The sequence below is a fragment of the Scyliorhinus canicula genome, chromosome 7 (genome assembly GCF_902713615.1).
Source record: "Scyliorhinus canicula chromosome 7, sScyCan1.1, whole genome shotgun sequence".
Taxonomy (NCBI): domain Eukaryota; kingdom Metazoa; phylum Chordata; class Chondrichthyes; order Carcharhiniformes; family Scyliorhinidae; genus Scyliorhinus; species Scyliorhinus canicula.
This window is the reverse complement of record NC_052152.1, coordinates 185,169,637-185,194,875: the sequence shown is the minus strand read 5'-3', so window position 1 is coordinate 185,194,875 and position 25,239 is coordinate 185,169,637. Positions and strand designations below refer to the sequence as shown.

The window sequence follows — 25,239 nt, the reverse complement described above, 5'->3', positions numbered from 1 at the left end:
CTACCTAGGACACCTCAGCAACTGTTGGGCCCATCCAGACCTGGTCACTCCAGAGGACGGCTGCCAAAGGGGACACAGGTCACAGGGCGAGAATCTCATTCCGCCTCCACCCTTGATGTACCGCTCGGGCATCCACCTAGACATAGCCCTCAGGCCCAGAAGGACAGAAAGATAGACCAGATAAATTGGCATGGGTGTATCTTAGGCTTTATTAATAGGGGCATTGAGTACAGAAGTAAGGAGGTTATGCTGAACTTGTATAAGCTACTAGTTAGGCCTCCTCTGGAGCACTGCATTCAGTTCTGGGCACCACACGTGAGGAAGGATGTGAAGGCATTGGAGAGAGTACAGAGGAGATTCATAAGAATGATTCCAGGGATAAAGAACTGTCGCTATGAGATTGAAGAGGTTGGGACTGACTGACTGGCCAGTCTCAGGATAAGGGGTAGACCATTTAGGAGTGGGAGGAGGAAAACGTTCTTCGCTCAGAGGGTAGTGAACCTGTAGAATTCTCTACCATAGAAGGCTGTGGAGGCCAAGTCATTGACTGTATTCAAGAAAGAGATAGATAATTTTAGCATCAAGGCGTATGGAGAGAAAGCAGGAATATGGCATTAAGATAGAGGCAGTGCGGGCTCAAAGGGCGAATGCCCTCCTCCTGCTCCTAGTTTCTATGTTTTCCTTGGAGAAAATGCTGAAAGGATAACTGATAGAGATATTCAAGATTCTGAGGGGTACATAGTGAGAAACTGTTTCCACTCAAGGGAGCATCAAGAACTAAAGGGTGCTGAACTTTAAAAAATTGACAAGATGAGTAAAAGTGAGGAATTTATTTTTCATCCAGAGGGTGGTTGAGGTCTGGAACAAACTTCCTGAGCAGGTGGTGGAGGCAGGTTCAATCAAGGTATACAAAAGGAAATTGGATGGCTATCTGAAAAGGTTTATGGGGATAAGGCAGGAAAGTGGGACTAAGTAGAATGCTCTTTCACAGAGCTAGCACAGACTTGATGGACCAGATGGCCCCCTTCTGGACTGTGAAGATTATGTGATTCAGTAATGAGGTAGCAGGATGCTTTGCTGCCTTACTTTCTTGCTATTTCCAATATAGTCCCACCAGAGAAGATTTCAGAGGAAAAGCCATCCAATAGAAAGATGAGAAGAAGAAAAGGCCTTTTCCGAGAATAGAGTTCAGCCTATCATGCACTGCAGCAGTGAGCTTCCTCAGCTTATTTTCATTTTCCTCTTGCCTTGATTTGATTTGATTTGATTTATTGTCACATGTACAGATGTACAGTGAAAAGTATTTATCTGCAGCCGAGCAACGAATACAGTAGGTGCACAGTAGACAAAAGAATAATCAACAGAGAACATTGACAAATGGTACATCGACCAACAGTTATTGGTTACAGTGCGGAACAAGGGGCCAAACAAAGCAAATACATGATGCAAAGTCTATAGGGCGCGATTCTCCACAAATGCAGAGAGTCGTGAAGGCTGCCGTGAAACTGGCCGTGTTTCACGGCAGCCTCCGCGCCCCCTCCCGGGACCCGATTCTGCTCCCCGGTCGGGGCTAGCAGCGGGCCCCCGTGAACCTCGGCATCGCAGGCTTAGCGAACTTCGCTAAGCTCGCGCGCCAAGGTTAACGGAGGCTGACGCAAACGATGACGTCATCACGCATATGCGTGAAACCTGTGCATGCGCGGGCCATTATGCCCCTCAGCCGCCCTGCGGACTGATCCAGCGGGGTGGTGGAGGAACAAAGAGTGCGCGGGGTTCGGACCCGCTGCCCTCGATCGGTGCCCACCGATCGCGGGCCCACGGCCGTGCCAATCGGTGACATGGTTCTCCAGAACGGCAATTTGCGGCCGTTTTCACGAACTGTGAGAGCAGGTGTGTTGGAGTTCGTGAAAACGGCTGTAAAGGCCTGGGAACTCGGCCCATCGGCCAGGGGAGAATCGCTGCTCGCCGTAAAAAACAGTGAGCAGCGATTCGTGTCGTAGGGCGCCCGTGGGGGTGGGGAGAATAGCGGGAGGTCGGGAAAAATGTCGGGAAGGCCCTCCCGCTATTCTCCGACCCGTTGTGGGGGGTGGAGAATCGCGCCCATTCTTCTATTCTCTATCAAGTTTGAACTTGATTTTTTTCCCCACAATTTTACAATATTTCCAGTTGCAAATTTAAAAATGTTGCAGCACAGATGTTGGCCGTTCGGGTTTCTTCCATAAGTTAATAGTTCTATACATCCACCTCAACTGAGAACAGTTATATTTAAATGCAGTGTAAGTGTAGTTGTTATCTGAGTTATATTTAATTTTTTTTCCAGATTCCCCGTGAAACGTTTCCACCAATCATCCATCAATTTGTAGTTACCTGAATTGATGGCGAACTCACCACAGGCCTGCGACCACTGATTGATTCAGCCTGTGATTATCCTGACCTTTTTGGCTCAGCGCTACACCACAATTCATTGGCAGGATTCCAGTCAAGATGATATTTGCCATTTTTAACCTTGTTGACCTTTACTCTGTTGTTGATTGAGCATATACAGTTAGTAAACACACACGTAAGTCTACCACAGTCATTTCTCCCCTCTTCTTGGAGGAGAAGGTCATGGGGTCCATGGGGAGGCACCCGTTTTTTGGGAGAAAGTATCAGTACCAGTAACTGACTGAGCCTCTTCACTGATGTCCTGTTTGAAACACCACTCAGGCACAATCTTTGCCTATGATGTTCACCTATACTTGCTGCCTTTTCTGCAGGTCCACAGCTGTCCAGGCCAGACCTTCAGCTGTCCTCTGGTAACACTAAATCAGTGGCATGGGAGAGGCAACACTAAAGCTGCCAAGGGTAAAGTTGCCATGAGACAAAGTCCAACGCAATCCCACAAGTATTTTGCAGACAGTGATTAAAACAATCACCTCTCAGGATCCGGGCCTTAAAAAGGCCTCTCGAAGAAGCACAAGAACAGAAGGAAACTATAGAAGACACATGTCGGCACTTGGGAGAAGCTCAATGTTAAGATTACTCTTTGGAATTCATCATCATAAAATGGAATGAGCAGCAACATAGTGCTTTGTTACTGAGATATTCACTTCAGTGATGATGATCAGCTTGGATGTAGGGGCAAAGAGGGGTGGTGTCTTCTCATGTAGTAAGGCTGAAGGAATATTCCTTAATTCAAAAGTGAGGGAGAAAGAACAAATGTTGTGGCATCTAAGCTAGATTTTCTTCCACAGAAAAAAAGTTCCAGTGATGATATGCACTAAGAGTTCTCTTTCAATAAACATTGTTGGAATCTCCTATGGAGGGTAGGCCTGACCCCATGAGAGACAAGTCCAGGTGTTGGTCGGCAGAATAGCAAAACAAACCTTTACCGATTCCTGCAGCTATGTGCGTTTGAAGATCATCAGACTCTTGTGTGTCAGGAACTTTTCATTTCCGCTTTGATCAGCTGGTGCATCGCAGAGAACTGAATGTAACTTACCTGAATGTGCAGCTGTGGTCAAAACCCTGGGAACGTGGAGCTGCTTCACCACTGAATCTCATTTCAATGTTTGCCAATGAGGCCAGTGGCTGCTCAGCAGTGGATCAATCGTTAGGGAGTCGGTGAAGAGCAAGGAAGCCTGCGGGAGGCCTTCGAAAGGCTGAAATTGCTGCTTCCGTGTGAAATTCCATAAATAAAGAATAATCCTGTCATTGCTGAAATTGAAAGAACATAGAACATACATTGCAGTAGGAGGCCATACGGCTCATCGAGTCTGCACCGACCCACTTAAGCCCTCACTTCCACTTTATCCTCATAACCCAATAACCCCTCCTGACCTTTTTGGTCACTATGGGCCATTTATCGTGGCCAATCCACCTAACCTGCACATCTTTGGACTGTGGGAGGAAACCTGAGCACCCGAAGGAAACCCACGCAGACACGGGGAGAACGTACAGACTCCGCACAGACAGTGACCCAGCGGGGAATCGAACCTGGGACCCTGGCGCTGTGAAGCCACAGTGCTATCCACTTGGGCTACCGTGCTGCCCTTGTGCTACCGTGCTGTCCTCGTCGGAATCAAAGAATCAAATCAAATCAAAAGAAAAGTAATTGAAAAAGCCTTTCTGATTGGCTTTAGACTGAAGTTTGTCCCCTTGCTCATATTAGCTGATTCTCATGAACTCAAATCAACATGCAACGCCTGTACCATTGGGCTGACTTTTATTAGGACCAAGCTCATTAATAAATAAATTACTGCAATTTAAATTATGTTCACATCCTCAAGCAGATTGTATTAAGTGCATCATATGCAAAGATGTTCTCGTACTGGCCTTAGCTGTTAATGGTTCAACAAGCATAAATGCCTGACTGCCTCATAACATTAAACTTATTCCCATTTAACCTATAAAAGGAAAGGTAAAACATTTACACAATGAAAACAGAGGCAATTCTGGAAAGAAAACTAGTTGGTTTCCTGTGCCACTGGTGCGTGGAGTCAAGAGGGTGAGGGTGGAAAGGATAAGTGGAGGGAGGGGGAACGAATGGCAACTCACATACATACATGAGAGAGGAGAAAGGGAGGCAGACAAAATATGGAAAGGGGAAAGGTATCAAGAAGAGGCTAAGGAGAGTGAAGAAAGGGAAAGGATAGAAGGAGGGAAAGAGCAGAAAAATAGTGCAGGAGAAGCTGAAGAGAAGCAGGGTAAAGACGGTGAGTGTAAATGAGAGAGATCAGTGTTGCTGAGAGGCCAGAAAGATGCTCAGTACAAGCCACTGAAGGGCAAAGATGTTGTTCAGTGAATTGGTCCTTGGAAGGATGTCATGCTCCTTAATGAGTTGGGATGTTGGGTCTTTGTGATAAGATTGATTCTCTGTTTGCATTAGAGGCTTTCTAAAGATAGAATGCTGTTTTTATATGTATGGAAGTGGTTCAAGGCTCAATGTAGCGATAGAATCATAGAATTCCTACAGTGCGGAAGGAGGCCATTTGGTCCATCAGGCCCACACCCATCCCTAAAAGAGCATCCTACCGAGGCCCACTCCCTGCCCAATCCCTGTAACCCCCATAACCCCTCTTAACCTTTGGACACCAAGGGGCAATTTAGCATGGCCAATCTACCTAATCTGCACATCTTTGGACTGTGGGAGGAAACCAGAGCACCCGGAGGAGACCCACGCAGACACAGGGAAAATGAACAAACTCCACACAGTCTCCAAGGTCAGAATTGAAGCTGGATCCCTGACGATGTGAGGCAGCAGTGCTAACTACTGTGCCACTGTGCTGTCCCCAGTGATCAGTGCTGGTGCAAGAATGAATGCTCGTTATGATGAGAGCGGAATCAGTGACAGTAATGTGTTGAGTTCCAATGAAATGGGAAGAAATCCAACACTGCGCGTTCAAAACTTTATCCATATTGATATTTTTTTTAATGGATTTCCTAATGAGCTAAAAAGATGGCTGTTACAAGTCATCTGACCACAGGGTTAGTCCTTTGTCTGGAAGCTAACCCCAGAAGTTACAAGAACAAAATATGTCTCTGCTCAGCTTTTGGAATCTCATAAGACATTGTACAGATCCCTTTCAATCGCAAAAGAGTAGGAACATTGGAATGCATTATTCCTCCTGAACTGCTAACAGACTCACATCACACCTGAGACCAACCAGGCCCATTTTCAAAAGGGATTTAATTTGCAACTGATAACCTCAACTTGCTGGTGGTGTCAGTGGGACTGCCAAAGCAAAAGCCTGCCAACATCACACCCTCAGTATGGATGGTAGCTCTTTCAACCAGAAATAAGTGTGACATTACCAGTCCTGAAGTCAAAGCTAATTCCAGATTATGGGTAAACATCCCTTTGAAGTCAATGTGGAGAAGGAAGATCTCATGACTCAAATGACCATTTTGAACTCCCTATATTCCTTTACGAACTGCAAAATAGTCAGGCTTCTGTTTTGACATCCAACTGCTGAGGCACCAAGAAGCAAGTCCCTCCAGACCGAACAACAGCCTGTACCTTGAAGCCTGTCTCTGCTGGGAGAATTTGTACTGTCGTCTACAGAACTGGCCCAGTCCCTGCACCTATGTTATCTTGCAGTATCAGCCCCAACCGAAAAGCAAACACGACAACGAAAATTCCTCATTGGGCATCTGGAAATCTTGTGAACTAATATTAATTTCTGGACTCTTGTACCATTAAACACCTTTTTTTTCGAACCCCCATTACTACATGCGAATGTGTGTGTTTGGAGTGGGACATTTGCGAACACCCCTTTCCCCGGGATTTTGAATGTGAAAATAAAGTAACCTTCTGAATTAATCCCAAACTGAATTTGCTGTCGACTATTAGAAAATTGGATCACGAAAACTGATGGATTGGAAAAGAAATGTCACCGCATATTTTACAAAAATAATTCGAAACACCTTCTGCTTACGGATACGTGGTGATGGAAAATCAGTCTGTTGCTGTCCTGTCAGTAACAACTGTCACAAATGTCAGTACCGAGATTCAAAATGCTGAGTCACCATTCACAATTTTAAATGTACAATGGGTATTAATCTTGGTGTGGAGATGCCGGCGTTGGACTGGGGTGGGCACAGTAAGACATCTTACAACACCAGTTTAAAGTCCAACATGTTTGTTTCAAACACTAGCTTTCGGAGCACTGCTCCTTCCTTTGGTGATTCACCTGAGAAGGAACAGTGCTCCGAAAGCTAGTGTTTGAAACAAACATGTTGGACTTTAACCTGGTGTTGTAAGACTTATCATAGAATTATCATAGAATTTACAGTGCAGAAGGAGGCCATTCGGCCCATCGAGTCTGTACCGGCTCTTGGAAAGAGCACCCTAACCAAGGTCAACACCTCCACCCTATCCCCACAACCCAGTAACCCCACCCAATACTAAGGGCAATTTTGGACACTAAGGGCAATTTATCATGGCCAATCCACCTAACCTGCTCATCTTTGGACTGTGGGTGGAAACCGGAGCACCCAGAGGAAACCCACGCACACACGGGGAGGATGTGCAGACTCCGCACAGACAGTGACCCAAGCCGGAATCGAACCTGGGACCCTGGAGCTGTGAAGCAATTGTGCTATCCACAATGCTACCGTGCTGCCCCTTCTTACTATTAATTTTGGCTCAGTGGTAACTCTGTTGATGTTGGGCCAGAAGGTTGTTGGCTCAAGTCCTATTTGAGCACATGATGTTCACCGCACCCCAGTGCAGGCCTGAGGGAGTGCTGCACAGCCAGCGTTGCCATCTGTTGCTTGAGACATTAAACTGAGGTCCTGTCTTCTCTGTTGGACTATTCAAACAAGACTGCCAGGCAACATTTACCTCTTCACCAACCTCATTGCAAGCACAAGTTCAGTTGTTCATTAATCTCATTGCTGTTTATCTGGAGCACTTTCCTGCATTACAACAATGACTACACTTTAAAAGCACTCACTGACTCTAAAGTGCTTTTGATATCCCCGAACCTGTGAAAGATGCTACATAAATATAATTTATTTCTTCTTATAATACACAAGATTGCAGAAAAATCAGGTAAAGTGGAGCATCAAATTAATCAAGCTGCTTGATGATGAATGTTATTGAAATTCTTTATTATTATTGTTTCTCTAGCATATCTTGTAGTTAAAGCTAGGTTTGATACAGGAATTATTTATGTGCAAAGGGGACTTACTAATCAACTGTTAAAAATGGAAATCTTAATATCAGGTAATGTCAGCAAAAAAATTCCAAATGCAATATACGTCACTAAAGCATATTGTTAGAAAAATAGGACTTATGTTTTATTTACAAAGCACCACCTGGAGACAAGTACCCTCATTTTAATTCAGGGAATTTATTCCACTCAATTGATCAAGGGGCTCCAATGCACTGTTTATGTTGCCGCTGTGGAGTAAGAGGGAAAGGAAATCAGTATATATCAACCCAAATGGACCGCGCAACTCATGCACCCAAGTGACCTTCTTTTGCTTTCAGAGAGCCAAGACAAATGGCCAACTAACGTGACAGAATGTTCAATGAACTGTGACTCCAGCTGAATATGTTCTTCGAAATGCCACACTGTGGGAGGAAAATGATCAAGTATTATTGAAGTATTATTTTCGGCTTGATTTTGCCATCTCCTCCCTCATCATAACCATTGTTAGAATGGAAGAGTTTAAAATTGAGATTGTAATGGAGTAATTTGGGTTCTCTGTTGATTTAACTTTGGATTATAGAACAGAAATTGAAGCCTTAAAGAGAGTCCAGTACAGGATTTAATGTTTTTCTAAGTGTTAAAATTCAGGCATTTGGACTTGTTTTCTTTTGTAAATTGGGCTGGTTTAGCTCACTGGCTGAATCGCTGGCTTTGAAAGCAGACCAAGCAGGCCAGCAGCACGGTTCAATTCCCGTACCAGCCTCCCCAGACAGGCGCCGGAATGTGGCGACTAGGGGCTTTTCACAGTAACTTCATTGAAGCCTACTCGTGACAATAAGCAATTTTCATTTAGGGGCTGTTTAGCACAGGGCTAAATCGCTGACTTTGAAAGTAGACCAAGCAGGCCAGTAGCACGGTTCGATTCCCATAACAGCCTCCCCGAATAGGCGCCGGAATGTGGCTTTTCACAGTAACTTCATTTGAAGCCTACTCGTGACAATAAGCGATTTTCATTTTTTTCATTTTCATTAATAGTGCCTGTATGCCAATTAGCTTACAGTTGACCTATATATGCATGCATTTGTGAAGGACTCATTGCTCACACATCTTTTGTGTTATTTCAAGTGTGAAGCATAATTCACAGCAACAGGAATGGTTTCAAGGAGGTGGTGAAGAAAATGTATCATATCATCGTCAGTAAAAGAACTGTTTTCCTCCTGCCTATCATTGGGCGATAATTTGATTATTTTCGTCCCTCATTACAGAATACTTGGCTGAGAGGCAAAGAGTACGACATGCATGTTGTGTTAAAGCTTAATAAACACTGGCTAGGCCACAGTTGGAGTACTTTGACCAATTCTGGACATCACACTATTGGAGAGGGCCTTGCAGGGGAGAAGCGGGTTATGAGTATTGTTAAAGTTGTTGTGGAATACATTATTTAATTGCAGACTGTTAAACTGATAATTGCAGTGGTCTTTCAGTGAGTGGGTAGTGTAAGAAACTCCAGGTTTAAGTTCCACTTTAGGACTCTTTGACCGCAGCAGAAGCACTCATGACGAGATCAAACATGTTGATCCAGCTGCACGTCCATGGCAGGTGGTTAGTTTCCTGAGGACGTATAGGCGCTGTTGTGCTTTCTTGGTGGTAGCCTCAACATGGGTGGATCAGGACAGATTATTAGTGATGTGTACCACTAGGAATTTGAAGCTGCTAACCATCTCCACCTCGGCCCCGTTGATGCTGACAGGGGTGTGTACAGTATTTTGCTTCCTGAAGTCAATGACCAGCTCTTTAGTTTTGCTGGCATTAAGGGATAGATTGTTGTCGCTGAACCACTCCACTAGGTTCTCTATCTTACTCCTGTATTCTGGCTCGTCGTTATTCGAGTACCTTCCCACTATGGACATATCATCGGCAAACTTGTAGATGGAGTTGGACCCAAATTTTGCCATGCAGTCATGTGTGCGCAGGGAGTATAGTATTGTGGTTTGTTGGTGAGAAAGTCGAGGATCCAGTTACAGGGTGAGGAGCCAAGTCCTAGGTTTTAGAGCTTTGATATAAGCTTGGCTGGGATTATGGTGTTGAAGGCGGAGCTGTAGTCAATAAATACGGAGTTTGATGTAGGAGTCCTTGTTGTCGAGATGCTCTAGGGATAAGTGTAGAGCCAGGGAGATGGTGTCTGCTGTGGACCGGTTTCAGTGGTATGCGAATTGCAGTGGATCAAGGCATTCTGGGAGGATGGAGGTGATGCGCTTCATGACCAACCTCTCGAAAGCAATTCATTACGACTGACGTCAGGGCCACCAGATGGTAGTCATTGAGGCATGTCGCCTGGTTCTTCTTTGGCACCAGTATGATGGTGGTCTTCTTGAAGCAGGTGGGGACCTCGGAGTGGAGTGGGAACAAGTTAAAATTGTCCGCGAAAACATCTGCCAGCAGGTCTGCGCAGGCTCTGAGTGAACAACCAGGGATCCCATCCGGACCCGTTGCCTTCCGAGGGTTCACTTTCAGGCAGACTGATCTGACTTCAGAGGCTGTTTGGTGGATTTGAGTGTGCTTTGGGCTGCTGGGGCACTCGACAGCGGATCGTTGGTTTCCTGCTCGAACTGAGCACAGAATGCATTGAGTTCATTAGGGAGGGGTGCGCTGCTGCTGGAAATACTGCTCGGCTTCACTTTGTAGCCTGCCACTTTAGGCAATTAGGCCTTGCCATGATTGCCGAGAGTCTGTGACGTTATTCTGTGACTCTAGCTTGGTCTGATATTCTCTCTTGGCATCTCGGATGGCTTTGTGGAGTTTGTATCTGGATTTCTTGTATAGGTCAGGGTCGCTTGACTTGAACGCCTCACTCCTGTCCTTCAGTAGGGAGTCAAACACGTGATTGAGCCATGGTTTCTGGTTGGGGAATGTATGTACTGCTTTTTTGCAACTTCTATGTGCCTTATCATTTTCCAATGTTCGCTGAGGGAACTAAAAAAAAATTTTAAAAATGGAGAATTACCACTAAAAATGTCTAAATCTGAGCACCTCAAGGAATTCCAAGTATTTTTTTCTAAAACACTCATATCGCTGGTTTCCATTCTGTGCTTATTGAGGGGTTCTGTGGATTTCTAGGTAACAGAATGGCAACTAATAAACCCAGACTTTGAGTGAATTTGAACAAAGAACGTTATGATTTGTACTGGCAGCTGTACAGATTAGTTCACAATATGTCACAATCTGTAAGTTGACATGGATATGTTTCTGAACAGTTATTGGTCACTGATCATTTATTTTACTTTTTAATTGCCTTAACAATATTGTCCATAAGGTGTATGTGGTGATTAAGGATGGACATTTTGGCTCTTGGTGTTTTATGCTATAATACTCTTGAGGTAGTAATTTTAATTCCACCTCAAAAACTATGCTATGAAACTTTGACAATTCTAGAATTGCACCGCAGTAAATACTCTCCATGAATAAGAGAAGAATTTAGGATTTAATAGATCCACATATGAAGCAGTTTAATGATGATAAAGTCTGCTGTCAAGCAGAGGATTTGCAATGTGAGCATACTGGAAAAATCAGGATTCAGCATAGTAATGCACAGGAATCTCTCTACTCCAGCCCTGAACCAGAATCTGTTGGAGTGGGACAGCTCATGACATGCACATTATTCAGATTAATTTGCCTCACCTTCAGCTTGAAACATTTGTGCAATGCAATGTGCTGGAATTTGTGAGTTGTTAACAGTATGGTAAGGGCAATGGAGCATCTAGGACCTTGGTGAACGATGAGACCAACAGTGTATTCTCTTTAACCATTGCGATTTAAGGATTAGGAAATAGAGGATGGGACTTTAGGGCACAGAAGTGGAGAGCAATGCAGGCAGTGGAGATCGGGGTGCCAGAAAATTGCGTGGGATGGCGTTGGATTGTGCCCACAACATCAGCATGCTGGGTTGCAATTTTACAAGTGGCACATGGCAACCGCTTGGGGAAGCCACTCATGATTCCAAATTGAGAGGCAATTGTTTTAAAGAGGTCACCAAACCCGATCTTACCAGAAACTCTTCAATTCCTTATATGTAAGAAGTCCAACAGCATTCAAAGCATTGTCTTGCATCTTTGACTTTGTCTATGTTTCTGGAACCTACCTCTTCCTTCACCTGCGGAAGGAGCTGTGCTCCGAAAGCTAGTGATTCGAAACAAACCTGTTGGACTTTAACCTGGTACTGTAGGACTTCTTATTGTGCTCACCCCAGTCCAACGCTGGCATCCCCACATCATTCCTTATATGTGCATGGGTGACACCGGGGGAGTGGAGAAGATGGGGGCTCAGAGCCTAGCGTGCTTTTAAGGGGCAATGCCATGGTGGCAGCTATTGGTATTGCTGCACTTGGCAGCTGTGATATGAGGCTTTTTGCTTTCTTTCCCAGGAAGGAGATTGGTCTTCTGAATGTTGGGGGAGCTGGCTGGATCCTTGGTGTTGGAGTTGGTCATGGGCAGCTGGATACTTGCTGGCCTGGTATTCTCTATTGGGCTGCAAGTAGGATTGCTGAGGTAAAGATTATTTGGGCCAGGGCTCGGGTGCTGGCAGCCTCCACAATTCTGGCGGTTCCTGCATGGGCTGGAGAGATTGAGTGGCATTACAGGATCATAATTCATACCAGCGAAAGCGTCTTCATGTTGTTTAGCAAGGCGAAAGTTGGAGCAGCACAATTCATCCGGCAATTTGTAGTGTTCTTCAACTATCTCTACCTCGCCCCAAATTTTAGCACAAGTAACAGTGTTTCAGTTTTTGGATGAGCAGCATTGGGGGCCTGGGGAGGATGTCTTGAGCATGAGAGTATTGACACCATTGTGTCAGGCACCAAGGTTACACTTTGTCAGCTCATGAATTGGAGGCAGAATTATGGCAGCTATCAAATAGTCCAACAGAAAACAGGAAAATAAGTAAAATGCCGCAGATGCCGGAATCTGGAGCTAGAAAAGCGAATGCCGGAAAAATGCAGTAAGTAGGTCCAGCAGCATCCGAAGGGATCGAAAACAAGAGTTAACGCTCCAAATCTGTTTGACTCCTCGTCAGAACGGAAAACTGAGCCTGTTTAGACAGCGTCTTAGCAAACAGTCCATGCGTTTTTTACAAAACCAGAACTACAATCTCCTTGATTAAAAACAGGGTGATTTATTTCTCCATCAAACTACAGTCAACAGAGAACAGTTACTTAATCCCAGTAAATTACACCAATGTGGACTCCAGACATGATTTACAGATGAATGACCCAGAAATTTTCCATTCTGGCCAGGAATAGTGAGGTCACTGTCTGTAGCTACTGCAAATTAACTCCAGCTTCAATGGTGGCTCCTTTGGAAGCATACTTTCCTCTGAATCACAAAGGTTCAAGGTTCAAATTCCACTTCAGGCTTGTGCAAATAAAATAGGACTGATACTCCAAGCGGGGAACATCCAGGTGTTGGAAATGTAAGCACCTGGAGTTCCCTCTCTAGGCTACCCACCATCCTGACTTGGAACTTTGGGTGGAATTTTAGCAGAATTTGGCAAAGTGTCAGGCAGTGATTGAAAACTGTTGAATAACTCTCCAGTCACACAGACCCGTTTCCTCATCAGATCTTGAGCCTCTTTAAAGAGTAGGCATGATTTACGCTATCAGTATGGCAGGGCAGGGCCTAATAGAACTGGCAACCTGCTCCACAAGGATTGGGATGCCATCTCTAAAGGGCACCCCGATCATCAGCACTGAAACCTAATGACCTCAGGCCCCCACCACTGAGGTAGTAGGGGATCTCATCCCTGATATTCTTGCCACCCTGCATCCTTGAAAATCATCACCGTCAATCCCTCCCCACATCAACCCTGATAACCATCGCAGGAATTTCCTTTCCCCTCCCCAGACAATCATCGCTGGCATTTCCTTCCCCCTTCCCTGACAATCATTGCTGGCATTGCGATGTAAATCATACCAACTGTGGGCGGGATCGCCTTTGAACAAATCTGCATATTAAAGCGAGACAGCCAGTCTCACTTTAATGTGCAGATTCCCGAGGTACCGGAGGCGTGGGATCTATCTCCTTCGCCTCGGAGACCTCGGGCGAATGACGTTCAATTCTGATCTCCACAAATGGGGACAAGACAGAATGGCACTCTTGGGGTCCCAGGGGATTGCTGGTGCCAGCTGGGCACCCTGGCATTGCAAGGTTGGCACTGCCAATGTGTCAAGCTGGCATTTTTTGCATGGTGGAGATTTGGCCGGGGGTACCGTGGATGGGTGTTGGGGTGGGTGGTGGGGGTTAGGGTTAGGGTGAGTGTTGGGGGGGGGGTGAAGCAACCCCTCCCCCTCCCATAGTGCGTTGGGGCTTGGAGGAGGGAGGGATTGCTTCAGGGGCTCCAGAGTTCAGGATGTCGTTTGAAAATGGCGACCCGACCTTTTGCTACACTGAGGAGTTCCGGAAAATGAAGCTCCTCAGTGCACAAAACGGAGCTATGTGCGATTCTTTCCGGATTTTGTGCCCATGAAGCTGATCCCACGCATGGCTAGGATAGGCTCAAAATCACCCCCTGTATCGCAGGTCCTTCACTGTCACAGGATCTAAGTCCTGGAATCCTCGCCCTAACAGCACCGTGTACCTACAGCAGATGGACTGCAGTGATTCAAGAATGTGGCTTCTCAAGGGCAATTGCGGATGGGTAATAAATACTGGCGACACCCACATCCCTTGAATAATTTTTTAAAAAGCTGTGCAGTGATCATGGAAGGAATTATATAAATGCAAGCCTTTCTTTCTTTCACCTGTACCGCCTGCAGGGTTGGTACAGTGTTGTGTCTGCAATGTAGATTTCAAACCTCTGGATAACCTTAACATGTTTTTATTCAGTTTTGTTTCAAGGCAGAGGTTGCTTTTGTTTAAGATAACAAAGGAGGTATGGAATGGAAATATATGTTTCAGGAAAAATGAAAAAAAGAAGTTATTTTTGGGCCGTTTGAGTGGAAATAAACTTAATAGTTAAATGAAAGCCTCTGCTCACAAAATCAGATCACATAAACCATGTTATTAATTTTAAAGAGTAGTTCGGGTTACTTGCATATATTTAAAAAAAGTTTTGCATGAAATGAAACCTAATCAGTACTTTTTCTCCAAATAGTGCTTCATGGACTACACTCCATTTCTTTTTCAGATTTTAAATACCTTTTAATTTAATGATTTCGGAAAGAAGGTTTAAGGTGGACAGTCAGGAAATTTGTATCACTTCAAAAAAAGCTTAAAACTCAAAAACCACCTGGTTCATTTTCCATTTGGGTATTTAACCTAATTTCAAAATGCATGTTTCAGCCCAAACAGCTTGTTAATTTATTCAGCTACAAACGCAGTGATGCAAATGGGAATGTTTGTAAAAATCCCAGGCTGGGCCTCTTGCTTTTTTAATTGTTGCCGACTTGCCAGCAACTGCATGACTGTTTGAGAGAACAGGTTGCGGAAAGTGTTGACTCCAACTTTGCCATGTTTTTATTCACTTTTGGGAAAAATTGGAACCGTGCTTCCATTTTCTTTTTCAAATGCAGACGCAGAAACCTGATTTTTTAAAAATGTTATTCCATAACCGGATGCAGATTCATTTTTATGTGACATAATATTGGGATTGGCATGGAGCTGCAACCTTATTTTCATTCTGGAAACCCTGAACACCAGCAATGTTTCTCATCCTTGGGGCTGGATTTTTATGGTCCCAATTGGGCCCAAAAAGAGGCAGGGCCAGGGAAAATGGCTGCCTGTTCAGTCCTGCCCCTGTTTTTGCCTCAGCCATTTTCACAAGGTTGGGTAGACCCCGGAACCCTCCTGTTGCTATCCATCAGGCAAGTGATAGTATTTTAGGCCCATTAAGAGCCAGCCCCAGATACATTTTTACATTTTCCTGGAGGTGGCCGGACTTAATCTTCTTAACATCTTAAGAACAGCTGTTGGGGTTTGCAAGGTTGCATGGAGGTATGAAGCGTTGATTGTAAGGCAGGAAGCGTTTAAAAGTAAAGTAAAATGTTTTTTTCTCATTTACAGTTCCTCATTAAATGATGGTTTTTGTGTTGTAACTATGTGCATTTAGGTGAGTTATGACAGTGCTGTGATTGGGAGATGTAGCTACCCCTTAAACATGGCCAGGATTCTTTGTTCTGGAGCCTAAGTGCTCCCACAGCAGAGAATCGCTACTAGTCACCGCTGGCACTAGGAACAGGGTTTGGCATGCGGGTCTCTCTCCTTTACCATGTTAATTTATACATGGGGGAGAGCTCCCCGGTTTCCACTGGTACTAAGCTGCCAATTTGAGCCTGTTCACAATGCAAATCTTGCCTCCCTCTCCACTGACAAGTAGGGGCATCCTCTCCACCCATCACGGGACTAACAGGTCACCCCCACAGCATGCATGCATGAGGGTGACCCAACATTCCCCCTCCCCCATCGACCAGTCCAGCCCCCCCATCAGACACCCCCCCATTAGAACCCCCATCGGTCACCCCTGCCTGAAAGCTGAAGAGCAGCCCAGGCAGGACAGTAAAATATCACTGCATTGTCGCTTACCCTTCCCTAACATCTGCTGCCTCAGCCAATAGTGTTCAAAGTAGCAGCTGTTACAAGTGTCAGAGACTTCCTCGAAAGCCAAGTACACTTCAAAGGGCTTTAACTCCCTTGAAAGCCTTTGAAATACAAAACCCCCATTCAATTTCACACTGCAATATATTTCACTGGCCAGTGATTGACAGTTTTATTGATCCAGACACAGTTAATTAGGCGGTTTGTTTATTTATCTTTCCCATCACTCTTGAATGCATCTCAAGAACCCTCCATTGATGCGAACCACAATGTTTATAAACACTCCTTGCTATTATTGACTGCTCCTCACCACATCAAAAGGAGTTTTTGTTTTAGCAGAAAGCACAGATTTAAGGTAATTGTCAAAAGAAGCAAGGGCGACAATGAGAGTTTAGGATCTGGAATGCACAGCCTAAGAGTGGAGGGTCAATTGAGGCTGTCAAAAGGGAATTGGCTCATTATTTGGAAATGAAAATATTTTGGGGCCATTGGGAAAGGGCGGGGGAATTGTAGTCGGTGAGTTGTTCTATCAGAGGGCCAGCAGAGACAAGATGGGTCAAATGGCCTCCTTCCGTGTTATAACAAACATACAAATTGGGAATAGAAGTGGGCCTTATGGTCCCGGAACCCTGCTCCGCCATTCAATCATGGCTGATCTGATTGTGGCCTCAACTCCACATTCCACCTACCCCTGTTAACCTTCGACCCCCTTGTTAGTCAAGAATCTATCTACCTCTGCCTTAGAAATATTTAATGAGGGCCTGCCTCCACCACCCTCTGGGGAAGAGAGTTGCAAAGGAATTCCCGCTGCCTCGGAAAGGCAGCCAGCATAATTAAGGACTCCACGTATCCTGGACATACTCTCTTCCACCTTCTTCCGTCAGGAAAAAGATACCAAAGTTTGAGGTCACGTACCAACCGATTCAAGAACAGCTTCTGCCCTCCTGCTATCAGACTTTTGAATGGACCTACCTCGTATTAAGTTGATCTTTTCTCTACACCTTGCTATAACTGTAACATTATATTCTGCAGTCTCTCCTTCCTTCCCTATGTATGGTATGCATTGTTCATACAGCATGCAAGAAACAATACTTTTCACTGTATACTAATACATGTAACAATAATAAATCAGATCAAAAATAAATGTGTTTAATCTCCATTTTAAGTAGGGGATGGAGGCCAATTAACTTATTTGGCTGGACAGCTGGTTTGCGACATGGAGCGGCGCCAACAACACAGGTTCAATTCCCGTACTAGCTGAGGTTAATCCATGAAGGCCCTACCTTCTCAACCTTGCCCCTAGCGTGAGGTGTGGTAATGCTCAGCTTATATCACCACCAGTCAGCTCTCTCTCAAAAGGGGAGAGCAGCCTATGGTCCCCTGGGACTATAGCAAATTTCAAATAGGAGCCCCACTGTTTTGAAACTCTATCCCCTAGTTTAGTCTCTCACACAAAGAGAAACATACTTTCAGCATTCTGTCAAGTCCCCTCAGGATGTCTCCCAAATAGAGAATATCGCCCCTTATCTTACGCATTTACTGAAATGATAAATATATTCTGAAGTAACTAACAAATGTCATGAATATTCATTCATCAAGTTATTAATAGCCAACAATCTGCAGAAAACACATAAAACTCTGAAATGTTCAATTGCCAAAGTTTGCTCACATTATATCCACGTGAAATCATTCACTTTTAATGATATTACATACACCACTGTATGGATTTCACACCTGTGCACTTTCTTTCCTTGCTCACGGGTGGCATCCCGATTCTCAAAACATCCGTGGGACAGCTGCTATCGTAAAGCCAGAATCTTTCAAATATAGCGAATCCAATCTTTAAGATATGTTCAATAGGGGGAATATTCAGCCTCCCCAGCCGTGTGTTCCTCGATGACACGTCATTACCGGCAATGGAATTCTCCATTCCTGCCGCCGATTAATGGAATCCCACGGGTGGGGGTGCACTGCCAACACAACAAAGAATCTTGCCGGCGGAGAATTCACCCCAATATAAGCCCAACTGTAGGTATGTGACATTCAATCAAATATCACGCGATCAAACCGCCAAGAAGGTGTCCAACCAGAGTTGGTAATCCGATAGACTGTGGATGGTCGAGACGCTTGGGCAGCAATTTTCACTTTGGGCCTGTGTATAAAACTGGAGCTTGCAGATTGTCTGAAATCAGCACACGGGAAAAGTTGTTGGTTTGAGAAACGGGGGGGGGGGGGGGCAGGATTCTCCGCCAATCACTCCAGCGTTGGCCTAGCCCCTGAAGGTGAAGAGGATTCCACACCTTCCAGGCGGCCCGACGCCGGAGTGGTTCACGCCACTCTTTGGCGCCGGTACCGCCCGCCCGCCGAAAACCACAGAATCCCGCCCGGGAAGTTTATCCATTATCACCAGATTCTGCCACTGTTAAAATTCGAAGTGAAGCCCTCAGATGAAGGTTGGAATTCTGCGTATAATCTCAGCATTAGCTCCAAAGGGAATCTTTTATGTAAAGGCGGTTATTACACATAAATTGCTGCACTCTGACCAGAGTGCTCTGTAAACCATAAACCTGAACTCTCGACGGCATTCTGTGCAGCCATTGCATCACTGCACCTTAAACATTAGTGTGAATTCAGCCCACAGATTACTTTAGAATCACAGAATCCCTACAGGGCAGAAGGAGGCTATTCAGCTCATCGAGTCTGCACCGACGATAGGTGAGAACACTCCACCCAGGCCCCACTACCCCGCCCCATCCCAGTAACCCCACCCAGCCTGTCCATCTATGGATACTAAGGGGCAAATTAGCATGGCTAATTCATCTAACCTGCACATTTTTGGATAGTGGGAGGAAACCCACAGACACAGGGAGAATGTACAAACTCCACACAGGCAAGGCCGGAATTGGACCTGGGTCCCTGGCCCTGTGAGGCAGCAGTGCTAACTACTGTGCCACCATGCCTTTGTAATGAAGGACTCCTGCATTTGAACTGATATCACATCATCAAGGAGGCAATGCCTTCAGTTGGAGGGAAAGGAGAAACCTGTAGAAAAGGCAGCACGGTAGCATTGTGGATAGCATAATTGCTTCACAGCTCCAGGGTCCCAGGTTCGATTTCGGCTTGGGTCACTGTCTGTGCCGAGTCTGCATATCCTCCCCGTGTGTGCGTGGGTTTCCTCCGGGTGCTCCGGTTTCCTCCCACAGTCCAAAGATGCGCAGGTTAGGTCGATTGGCCGTGCTAAATTGCCCTTAGTGTCCAAAATTGCCCTTAGTGTTGGGTGGGGTTACTGGGTTATGGGGATAGAGTGGAGGTGTTGATCTTGGGTAGGGTGCTCTTTCCAAGAGCCGGTGCAGACTCGATGGGCCGAATGGCCTCCTTCTGCACTGTAAACTCTATGAAAATAAGGGTTTTGGGGGAAGTTGTGAGGGTTGAAAGTTGCCACGCAGAACTACCTCCTCCTTCACCAGTGTGTAGGGTATTAAATTACAATAACTAAGAAGTGATTTCAGAGCAAACAACGTCACGCATTACAATTCTGTTCCGTTAATTTTTCTTTTGCAAATTTCTAATGAGTATTTAAACTGCCATAAAACTGTCGATTACCTGGAATAAGTGTGGTTGGTTTGCGGTTATGTTTGAGAAATTATGGAACATTAAACAAATTCTGCTAAATTGCAACATCGACCCTCTAAAACCACCCTGCTGTGAATTGTTCTTAGTACAATTTTTGCGGACTATGCCATACATTTGTCAAATGAAAGGTGCACTTTAAAAGTTGGATGTTCTTCAACAGCCTTTAACTTCACATGCATGGCACCTCCTGGGTCCCCAAGGAAATGTAATTGGAATGTGTAATGTGATGTAAAGTACAGCTAAAGGTTGTAAAGCTGCAGTTCGAATAAAAGATATTATGGGATTTGCTTATGGGATGTTTGTAACACACCAAGTTTCAAAACACGACACCTACCTTCAGGTACTGAGAAGCAAGATCATGATGATATGACTTGGATTTCAATAGTGCTTTGTCCATAGTTGCGGATGATTTTTGGCAAACTTCTCGAGTCTGGCTTAGAGTTAGTGTGGACCAGGAACCCCTCTTTATGTACTTTGAGTCAGCGTTTATTGGTATATTCACACATGGAGAACATTTCAAGTCATTATTGCTCTTTGAAGCTTTAAGGGTATGTTCACTGATTGTGTTGTATGCATTCATGAAGTACTTGGCAGGTCCATGATCAGTGCGCCTCCCAAGTGTCATTAAACTCATTGGATTCCGATAGTTGCAGTTGTCACTATCCAGGTTATCATCCGAACTCCACCAGCCTGAAATATTTGTTCTTGTTCTGCGTTTTGATTCCAATTTTCTGTCTTTGCTCTTGCTTCTCTTGTTCTGCTTAGAGTCCTCTGTGCCATATTTGCTCCCATTCAAACTTCCTTTACCAGTGGCCTCAAGAGATTGCGATTTCGCAAATAGCTTCTGCACCGAGTGCATGAGATGGCGTATCCGACCTGGACTTTCACTCCGGTGTTTGTTGTCGCCCCTCTGGAACTGCAGGGTGTGGAATCCATCCCTGTGAATAGGCAACTGCTTCTCAAACTGGTCCAGCAGGTTAGCAGGAATGCGATTGATTTTGGTTGTGGAAGTATTCGGGGTGAAACCACAGTCATCTTGCAGGTCGAAGTGTGAATTATAGTGGATCCTGGGGAAGGTGCTGCTGGCAATCTGATTGTTTAAGGGGAGGAGGCAGTCCGCCTGGATAGCACTGGAAGCTGGGAAGCGGTGATGCTCCATTTGATACGGGTCCGCTGGACTGAGCAGATAGGGATTCCTTTCTGGGGTAGAGCCTGGGTACATCTGGTCATTTGTAGGTTCGCAGTTGTCAGAAAGGTGACGGCTTCGATTGCCTCCTAACCCTTTCATGGCTCTGCGTGTTCAAATATCATACCTCAAATTTCAAGGACAGATGGCAGTTTCCAGGTCAGTCTGCGAAGAAAGGAAACCACACAAAGAAAGCACGTCAATAATCCGCTATTAAAACCAGTAAAATTTCAAGCATCCTTTTTTCCCTTCATATTTTGCAGTTCATTAATTTTCTTTGTATTGAGTTACGGTTAGCTATAAAAATGAGTTTCTCAAATCAAGGTAACTGCTGAGCAAGACGATATGGAAACAGAACAGATACTTGGCTGGGAGGTGGGTTGTGTGGGAGGAGGACCTCCTTGTGAACCTGTTCCTGGGCCTGGCCAAACTTGCCATAAACAAGTCCAGCCACTGGGGGGGGGGGGGGGGGGGGGTCGCAGGACCCGACTATCTGCCCCTCTACCTCCATAGCCAGGTGTCCTTGGAGAGGAATCATGTGGTGTCCACAGGCACCATCGAGGCCCTTCCATGCCCAGTGGGCACTGCAGGGTCTGGGGTGCTTTATTGACCCTTTTAATCACATTTTAGTTTGATGTTTTAAGTTTCATTTGTGGTTTGTTTTTGTTTGATGAAGTATCCCTTTAACGGGCTGCCCCTTTCAATTTGTCCCTCAGTTTTGGTTAACTTAGTTTCATTGTTTTCCATCAAAATAGTTGGAAACAGAACAGCTACAGGAAAATCTCTGTTATCCGACATCTTCCAACAATAGGAGGTGGCAGTTAATCAAATGTGCCGGTCAACTAAGATCTAAGGTGCGTTGTGTGTTTACAATCTATCAGAAAGCTCCAGAGTGATTATATGGGTGTTGAGGTCATGAGAGGGGCAGGAATGGGCTAATAATGAGTGACGCCACGGTGTTGGAGAATAGCGGGAGGCAGAGAACGGAGCAAGGACAGGCCGCTGATAAAACCACCGGTGAGTTTGACACCACTAATCAAAAAAAAAAACAGACCCGACCCCAGAATTCCACTTAATGGAGAGATCCGACTGGTAGACTGACGGTTCACAGACGTTCTACTGTACTCAGGAAAGGAAAGTACATGTTAACATTCAGCAACGTATGTTAATTCAAGAAGAGAAATTGCTTCTCAAGGTCGAAGGTGTTTGAATTCCGCTGTGGTAATGAACAATTTTATTTAATTATGAAATGCAGGTAGAACCACCAAAAGGAAATCATTAGTTAAGTGACTTTCTGCCATGTATTGGGAACCCAAACTTAAAACACACTGTCTAATTTCCTCCCCAGGTACAAGGCAATGAATTAAAGACAAGCAGAGCGTGACATTCAGACGGCACGAATGAAAACCCCTGTGTGAGATGGTCAAAGGCCTGGAATTTGAAATTTGTTCTGCTACTTTTGTGTGCAGGTCACATTTTTTTGAAAGTCATTTGCTGTTTTTCCTGCTCATTATTTTCCCTCCACTCTTCTCCACTGTGCAACAGAATACTGCCCAGCCCCATGCTTTCTTAGTAAGGGCGAAGGGGTCAGGATTCAGATCACGGACGCAGATAAATACACTAAATGAATTGTAAGCCAAAATATTGATTTATTTTTAATTAATTTCTGAACAAACAAAATAAAGCCTAGTGTATTTCAATTGATTTCATAACACATCTCGTGACCAGGAAAGCAACAAAACATACCGCACCACTCCCTCAGCGGATTACATTTATTTTTTAGTAACAGACAAATCTGCAACTATAATAATAATAATCTTTATTGTCACAAGTAGGCTTACATTAACACTGCAATGAAGTTACTGTGAAAATCCCCAAGTCACCACATTCCGGCGCATGTCCGGGTATACAGAGGCAGAATTCAAAATGCCGGGCAGCACGGTGGTGCAGTAGGTTAGCACTGCGGCCTCATGGCCAGGTTCGATCCCGGCTCTGGGTCACTGTCTGTGTGGAGTTTGCACATTCTCCCCGTGTTTGCGTGGGTTTCGCCCCCACAACCCAAAAACGTTCAAGCGTGGATTGGCCACGCTAAATTGTAAAAAAAAAATTGGGTACTCTAAATTTTAAAAAAATAATAATAAAAAGAAAAAAGAATTCAGAATGCCCAATTCACCTAACAGCATGTCTTTCGGGACTTGTGGGAGGAAACTGGAGCACCCGGAGAAAACCCACACAGACACAGGGAGAACATGCAGACTCCACACAGAGAGTGACCCAAGCCAGAATGGGACAGGATCTTGGGATTAGGTAGTGTGGTATATGATTATCCTGCTATTTCCTTATATGTTCACCTTTTCTTCTTTTTATTAATAAACAGTTTATTAATATTTTACTTAAAAGTCTGTAACTCATTGGAGAAGTCAAGGGTCAAAGATCTTTGGAAAATGCTAACTATTGGTTAATTCACTTATGTTGGGAATCCGAGGTCTGTGGGGCTGGAATTGACCGCGCAGTCACCCAGGGAGTCGTTAGAAGTTCAGTTAGATTCCCTCTCAGTCTTCTAAACTCCAGCGAACACAGTCCGAGGCGACCCAATCTCTCCTCATATGGCAATTCTGCCATCCCAGGAATGACGTTGGTGAACCTTTGCTGCACTCCCTCTATGGCAAATATATCCTTTCTGTGATAAGGAGACTTTCTTTTCTTTTTAAAAATCTATTTATAGTACCCAATTATTTTTTTCCGATTAAGGGGCAATTTAGTGTGGCCAACCTACACATCTTTGGCTTGTGGGAGTGAAACCCATGCAGACACGGGGAGAATGTGCAAACTCCACACAGTCAGTGACCCAGGGCCGGGATTGAACCCGGGTCCTCAGTGCCGTAGGCAGCAGTGATAACCACTGCACCACCATGCCGCCCCTGTGCTAAGGAGACCTGAACTATTTGTACAGCTGCAGTAAATCATCCTTGCTGGGGGGAAGGGGGGTCACATGATGTAAGCACGGGAGCATTTTTGCAAGGTCTTCTCTGCTCATCTTTTAATCCTTTTGAAAGGGCGTTGTTTTAGACATTATATTGGAATTAGTTTTAAAACTCTCATTATCCACTAGGTGCTGAAGGAATTAAAATTCTTTGGTATCGATCTGTGCCACGTAAGCTGCTTAGCTGTCGGAAACCACCCAAGGACACATCTTGTTGGTGATGGGACCCCAGGAAAGACAAGCAACAGATGGTCATTATCAAGGATGGCAATAAACAATGTGGGATCGTTCACCATTTTTCTCTGATGCCAGATTGTCTGGAAGTAGACAGAAGGGAGGCATAATCCCAATTAATTGCTTATTGCTGTAACATGTTTACAGGAGCATTATAAGTTAGAGAAGTCACACATGGAGGTGATTGATTCCCACAGGCCTGATAATGAGAAACTGGTGCTAAAAATTAGAGGACAGCATGTACGTGTCTTTGTATTGACTCGATATTATAATTCAGTAGACATGCCTATGTTATGGTTGGTTAATTGTTCTCATATACTATGCATGATGTAACGCTAATTGATAGTTGTGGCGCACATAGATAACTAGCAACAACTGATTGGTATATGCTAATTTCTTGTCATCAAATTTGAAGTATAACTGTAATCTTTGAATCAGGGCTCACTGACATGCCTATTTCAAACTTCACTAGCCTGTGCTATCCCTCTTAAGCACTCTCTCTGTCCTCTTTTGCTAAATACTGAACTTCTCCCAATCCTCAGGCTCACTACTTTTTCAAGCAACTTTTTATGACTCCTCTTTGGATCTATTAATTTCCTTAATTTCTTTTGTAAGCCATGGCTGGGCAGTTTTACTTGTAGCGTTTTTACACCCAGAAAGGAATGTATAACTGTTGCAACATGTACATTTGTCCCTTAAATATTAGCCATTGCTTATCTACCATCATACCTTTTAATGAAGTTTCTCAATCCATCTTAGTTAACTTACACCTCACAGCTTCGTAGTTTAATTTGTTTAAATATAAAACCCAAGTTTCAGATCAGACTTCTTCACTTTCCACCCAAATTAAGAATTTTATCATGTTATGGTCACTGTTTCCTAAAGGACACCACACAACAAGATTATTAATTAACGTTATCTCATTTCAATATACCAAATCTAGGATAGCATGTTCCGTAGTTAGTTCCTCAACATACTGGT

At 44.6% G+C, this 25,239-nt stretch overlaps 1 protein-coding gene across 5 annotated transcripts in view; it reads right to left on the bottom strand.

Annotated features, from left to right (window-relative positions):
• The window catches only part of LOC119969612 (disks large-associated protein 4-like), an 847,967-nt gene that overhangs the window by 329,320 nt on the left and 493,408 nt on the right, over window positions 1-25,239 (bottom strand). For all 5 annotated transcript variants that reach the window (XM_038803470.1, XM_038803469.1, XM_038803472.1 and 2 more), the window contains one exon: window positions 20,190-21,206. In XM_038803470.1, coding sequence (XP_038659398.1) covers window positions 20,190-21,143 — 954 coding nt within the window. In that variant the 5' untranslated portion in view covers window positions 21,144-21,206. The remainder of the gene's footprint in view (window positions 1-20,189; window positions 21,207-25,239) is intronic.